Source organism: Microtus ochrogaster, linkage group LG4 (genome assembly GCF_000317375.1).
Source record: "Microtus ochrogaster isolate Prairie Vole_2 linkage group LG4, MicOch1.0, whole genome shotgun sequence".
NCBI lineage: Eukaryota > Metazoa > Chordata > Mammalia > Rodentia > Cricetidae > Microtus > Microtus ochrogaster.
Window position 1 is genome coordinate 5567807 of NC_022030.1, and position 6086 is coordinate 5573892.

Here is a 6086-nt window from a genome sequence, read left to right on the forward strand (position 1 = left end):
GGAGAGAACTGGAGGAGGCATCTGGGTTGCACAGCTGCTGTACAGGCCTCTCACTCAGGAGAAATGGAGCCAATGAGAGAGCCGGCAAGGAGAGAGAGCTGGAAAGGAGAATGTCTGCCAGAACCACAAGTGCTTCCCTGCTTCTGGAGCACAACTAGCATGAGCGAAGGGGTCAGAAGTCCTGAGCTTCCAAGGTTGAGGTTCAAATCCCTCCTGTGCCCCTTGCCTTCTGTGTAACCCTGAGGCTGCTCCTGAACTTCTGTCAACCTCAGGGTTATGCTCAGAGGATGTGTGAGTCGGGCGTTAGACCGACTTTTACTAGTGGGAAAAGCTATACTTCTAAGGGAACGAGGATAAGACAAGTAATGGACACCTCCAGGCATATGTCAAACTGATGAACAATTTATTGCTCCTTTGAGTTGACGGGGCTTGACAGTGGAAAAGGATCAAACTAGGTTTTGTGCTCCTAGTTTTCTCTAAAAAGCAACCTCTACTTTGCTTTCCTCTGTTTTTACCATACATGTTTAGTAAGACCTGTCACGCATGACACTTACAAGCTCCTCACAACCATCCCTTCCTGATATTAATGGGGTCAGCCAAGCTTCAGTCAGTTTGCCAGTGGCTGGGGGTTAAGGCGACCATCTCCACAGCTTCATCGGGGTAAAACAAGATGGGAGTTGGGGCTGACCTCTTCAGGTTTGCTGCAGTTGTTGTTGTTGACGGTGGTGGTGGTTGTGTGTATGTGTATGTGTGTGCGTGCGCACATGTATGTAGCGGGTGTTATATGGCAGCATGTCAGGCTTTTACACCGATGTTGGGGATCTGAACTCAGTTGTTCGTGCTTGGACAGCAAGCCAACTTCCTGGTCTCCAGCTTTGTAGGCCTTTGTTTTTGTTTTGCCATTTATTTGTAAATGAAAATCTCTGAATTCAGTCAAACGATGGCATCTATGCAGCCATGACATGAGGACCAGGGAGACTGCCAGCTGGTTGGCTTTGCTACGTCTCCTCTTTAGAAACCTCGTTCTCACTCCACATTAAAAGCTGCATTTTTTTATTCACAACCTGGTAAAAATACCAGCTAGTGAAGGTCAGTAAAAGCTAGTCTCCTGGCACGTCAAGGCATGGCTGAACACATGCTAGGATTTCTGTCTACTGCATCCCATGAATGAGCCTCTGTTGTCCGGCATTGGCCGCAGCTGCTTCTCCACAGGGGGGAGTCAGTGCTTAATGGTGATGGTTTTTATTTCTGTGAAGAAGTCGAACGAGTCTTTGGCTCCTTCTCTTCCGATTCCAGAGCTCTTCATCCCGCCGAAGGGCAGGTTCAGCTCCCTGATGAGCCAGCAGTTGGTCCAGACCAAACCTGACTGGAGCTTCTTAGCCACCCGGTGGATGCGCCCCACATTGCTTGACCACACTGTAGCTGCCAGCCCATACTTAACGCTGTTGGCTCTTTTAATCACCTCCTCTTCACTGTCAAAAGGGACAACACACGTCACTGGACCAAATATCTCTTCCTTCATGCAACAGGACTCATCCTTAACATCTGTTATCACCGTGGGCAGCATGAAGTAGCCTGCCTGGTTCCTGGGGGGAAGACTCAGCTGGTCCACACCCTCACCACACAGAATCTGGGCCCCTTCAGCACGAGCTTTCATCACGTAGCTTCTGACCTGAGGATATAAAGAAAACCATAATTACAAGCCTCTTGACATTTGGTGTTTTACACACGTCAGCAGAAAAATCAGTATTCTCTAACGATCGAAAAGCAATCCAAGGTCAGTGATTAGGGAGCTAGGGTTATGTCATCACTCGGGTGCAAAGCCTAAAGGCAGAGGAGTTCCCCCAAACTTGAATATTTAGCCCTCATGCAAACGGCAGGGAGATTATCTCATGCCTAAATATCAGGCACTAATATAAGTAATATTATGTATTGTCACTTAATTTTTTCTATATTCTATCAGCTATTTTTATCTCCAATTTGTGCCTCAGGAAGTATATTGGATTCATGCAGCTAGTAAACAATAAACAATAAGCTTAATCCATACTCAGACATACCCTGTAGTTAGGTACAGAACTGTGTGTGTGTGTGTGTGTGTGTGTGTGTGTGTGTGTGTGTGTGTGTTTGGATGGGTAGGTGGGTGTGTGTGTGTTTGCAGGGGATAGAGGTGTGTTCATTTTAAGAAGTTAGAAATTCCCTATAACGGGGTTGACAATGCTCTTACTAGACACCACAGGCTAACAAGTAAAGTGTCCAATGCCACAATGAATTACTTCTATTGATGTTACTGGTCAGTGAGGTCTCATAAACCCCCAAATATTATGGATGATTGCCTTTACTTTTGGTTACTGTCTTGCTGAAGACATCACATACTTGAGTCATAAAACGTGGGAAAATGGAACTATTTTTGATGTGGAAGCTTCATCCCTACTGGCTAGCTTTCATAGCCATGGAAAGTGCGGCACACACTTCAAGAGGAGAAAAATAATCATCTCTCTTGCCCATCTGTAAACCCTGTAGGCTACAATAACAATACCCACACAGATACGTTCACTGGTGCAATATTAGCATACATAGCATAGGAGTAACCAACCATCTTCTGGTTGGATTTGAGATCTGCTCTACAAAAAAGAATCCCTTATCTGGTACCAGTATCAGTTCCAAGAACCTGTGGCTAGAGAGGCCGTTGGCCCCAGGGAGAATCTACTATTATTATTTTGTTAAAGAGACATAACATGGCATTAAACTGACTCTTAATGGTTTATTGTTAAGCATAGATCAATACATCTCTCAATCCTCATCAGAAAAGCTTTTTCTTTCAGTAGATGGTAATAAACACACAGGTCCACAGCTGGTCGTAGGGCAGAGACTACATTGACCATCCATACCATACCACCTCCTTAGGGATCTTTGCAGAGGGGGGAAACAGAAAGACGGAAAGAGCCAGAGCCAGAGGCTGACTACACGAAACAGTGCTTTCTGGACAAAGCAGGGCAATTGCTCGCCGCGTGAGGTCACACACAAGGCCAGCCCTAGCTCTAGCCAATCAACATTCCAGCACGGAGGGAGGAAGTGAGCACTAAGTCCCACCCCCAGCTGAGTAGCTATAGTAACTGATGGCTGCTGGGACAGGGAGGGTTAGCTTTCTTAAAGGTGTAGTCCCTGGTAGATTGACAGCACTAGAGGGGATGGCCACACCCCCGGGAGTACAAAGGCAGTACTTTGGACTTGATGGGGTAAAAACTGAAGACACAAATTTGGGTGGGTGAGGGAAGAAACTTGGTGGAATTGGGGGACGAGTGAATATGATCAGAATACAATGTATGCATTTCTCAAAGACATAAACAAAGTGTTTCAAAGGAATTGGAAAACAAATGATATGTAAGATTTAAAGGCCCAGAAGCCTTCGGTATCTGAGATCCCAGGGAAAAAAATGTTTCTAGTCTTAGTACTGATTATACTCTAAAAACAAATATAGGCAATACAGTATAGCTGATTGTAATGTAAAATAAATTATTTCATAAGTTAGCCCAGTGACTCGGAGATAATGACATGAATACTTTCTTGAACGGAGGCCGGGCAATTGAGTTTATTTTCCATTTGGAGTCCACACTGAGTCATCCCAGCAAGAGAGATGTCCATAACCCATGGGTCTAGATCCAAGTACTTTAAGCCAAGCACGAAAAGGAGAATTTTCAAGGAAAATTGGTACCTTGAGTTTGTGGCATATAGTTCTGGAACCCAGAACACATTGTTACAATCCCTCTTCCAATGAATACTGTGCACCGCTGTGATTCTTGAGATTTTTCTAGTCTCAGGACACAGCAGTGAATGAACTTGCCCACTTTCTGCTCAAGGGAAGACAGACACTAAGGGAGGAAGTACAGGTTATGTGTTGGCAGTCTTAGGAATTGTGGAGCCAGCTGGAGAGGTGGCTCAGTAGTTAAGAGCACTTGAAGATCTTGACAAGGGCCTGGGTTCAGTTCCCAGCACCCACGATGGCTCACAACCATCCCTAAATAGCCAATGACCTCTTCTGACCTTCTCAGGTGAGGCATACACATGGTACACAGACATACATGCAGGCAAAACACTCATACACATAAAACAGACCTAAAAAGGAAACATGAGAAAAATAAAGGATTGGAGAGGTAGGGGACATTCTAGGGAGTGTAGTTTTATATAGGATGGGCTGAAAAGGCCTCATTCAGAGGGAATTATTTGCTCTAGGGATGGGGAAGAGAGGCTCAAGTAAGTGTCTGAAGGGTTCCCTTCTACTCTTGGTCCACGAGAAACAATTTTCCATAGCTGATAATTTCTCAAAAGTAATATTTCAAAGCCTGATATGTCCTCTGTTTAAACCAAGTTTTTCTTTAAGACTTGATTTATTATATTTACGTGTGTGTGTGAATGTGTGTGCATGTGACCATGTATACCAGAACAGGGAGTTGGATACCTTGGAGCTGGAGTTACAGACATTTAAAACTTCCCAATGTGGGTGCTAGAATCCAAATCCCATTGAGCCACTTCTCCAGCCCCTGAGTTTCTCCTCTGCCTATGTGGCTTAGAAGATCGTCAAATAACCTGTTGGATTCATTTGCATAAGTTCCCTATGCAACTCTCTCTCACACACACACAAGCACTCTCTCTGTCTGTCTGTCTTTCTCTTTCTTCCTCCCTCCCCTTCACTATCTTGTTTTTTTTTAAGACAGGGTTTCACTATGTAGCCCTGGCTGTCCTGGAACCTACTTTGTACACAAGGCTGGACTGGAATTCAGAGATCCACCTGCCTTTGCCTTTCAAGTGCTGGATTAAAGGTGTGCACCACCATCTCCAGCCTCTCAGTGTCTCTCTAAATAAGAACTTTCTGGAACATACATGACAGAGATCACTTACTTTCTCCAAATGTGCTTTACTTATCAAAGCACCCATATTGGCTGACGGGTCAGAGGGCATCCCAACTTTCCACTTTCTGGTAGCTTCTACAAACCTCTTCAGAAATTCACTATAGATGCTCCTCTGGACAAAGATCCTGCTGGTACAGAGGCAGATCTCCCCCTGCCAAGAGTGAAGACAATGATAAAGATGGGGACATTCTCCTTCATGGATAGATGCCCCATGTTTTTGATTATCTGCCATGTATCAGGCACTGGTCCAGGCAATGAGATCCAGCTGTCAGCAGGACTAGTCCCTACCACGCGGAACACATAATCTCACAGGAAGACAGACAACAGCAGAAATAAACATCCACTACATGATACGACTTCAGAGACTTATCAGAACAATAGAGGCTCGCTAGGCAAATGATAAAATTAAGCATTTTGGTGAAGGAACCAGCGAGCAGCACTTACAGAGGAGATACTTGAAGGGACTCTTGGTTGATATGAAGAAGTTGTATGAGTAAAGACTGGGAGCGGAGTGGGGAAGCCGCTGTGGGGCTGAAGCTGGTGTAGGTGACAAGAAGATGAGTGGGCTGAGGGAGTGAAGGGAAGACTGTAGGATAAAGAGGGAGCACGTTGGCACTCTCAACGTCTCAGAAGGACTTTGCTTCACTCTCAGCATCACGGAAAGGAAACCACAGATTAATGTGATCAGATTTATATTGTGTCTGTGTGTATATGATTGTAGGGATAAGTCCTGCCCCTTAGGGGGCGTGTTCGCCTCGGGCTAATGTTTGCCTATAAATTTGGAGAGCGTGCTCCCAGCCGCTGCTTCTGCTTTCCTGGTCTCCGTAGAAATGGTGGTTCTGTAAGTCTATTAAAGCTGTATATATATTTTTTTACAATCTGTCTGCATTCGTTTACGCCGTTACATTTTGGCACCAAACGTGGGGCTTGAACCCTGGACCCTCAGAGCCAGGCGGCCCAGGACCGCTCCTATTACTACAAATGGTGCCCATGTGGACAACTGTTCCCACACAAAGCCTGAGACAGCTTGGGAAGTAATTCTAGAACAGAATGACAGCTTTGTGCATGGTTTCTTGGTAGCAGCACTCTCTCGGGTCTACTCTGCTTGCTAGAGGCAAGCAAGGGCTCTCATCTAAGAGAGGCTTCCTGACTCAGCTTTAGCTGCAAAACCCTGCAGCT

The 6086-nt window shown here is 45.4% G+C and overlaps 1 protein-coding gene across 1 annotated transcript in view; it reads right to left on the bottom strand.

Annotated features, from left to right (window-relative positions):
- Positions 1-386: 386 nt before the first annotated feature.
- Aldh8a1 (aldehyde dehydrogenase 8 family member A1) overlaps positions 387-6086 on the bottom strand; it is a 21674-nt gene continuing 15974 nt past the window's right edge. The window contains exons 6-7 of the mRNA XM_005360946.2: positions 4897-5058; positions 387-1672 (exon numbers count right to left, since the gene is read on the bottom strand). Coding sequence (XP_005361003.2) covers positions 1220-1672; positions 4897-5058 — 615 coding nt within the window. The 3' untranslated portion in view covers positions 387-1219. The remainder of the gene's footprint in view (positions 1673-4896; positions 5059-6086) is intronic.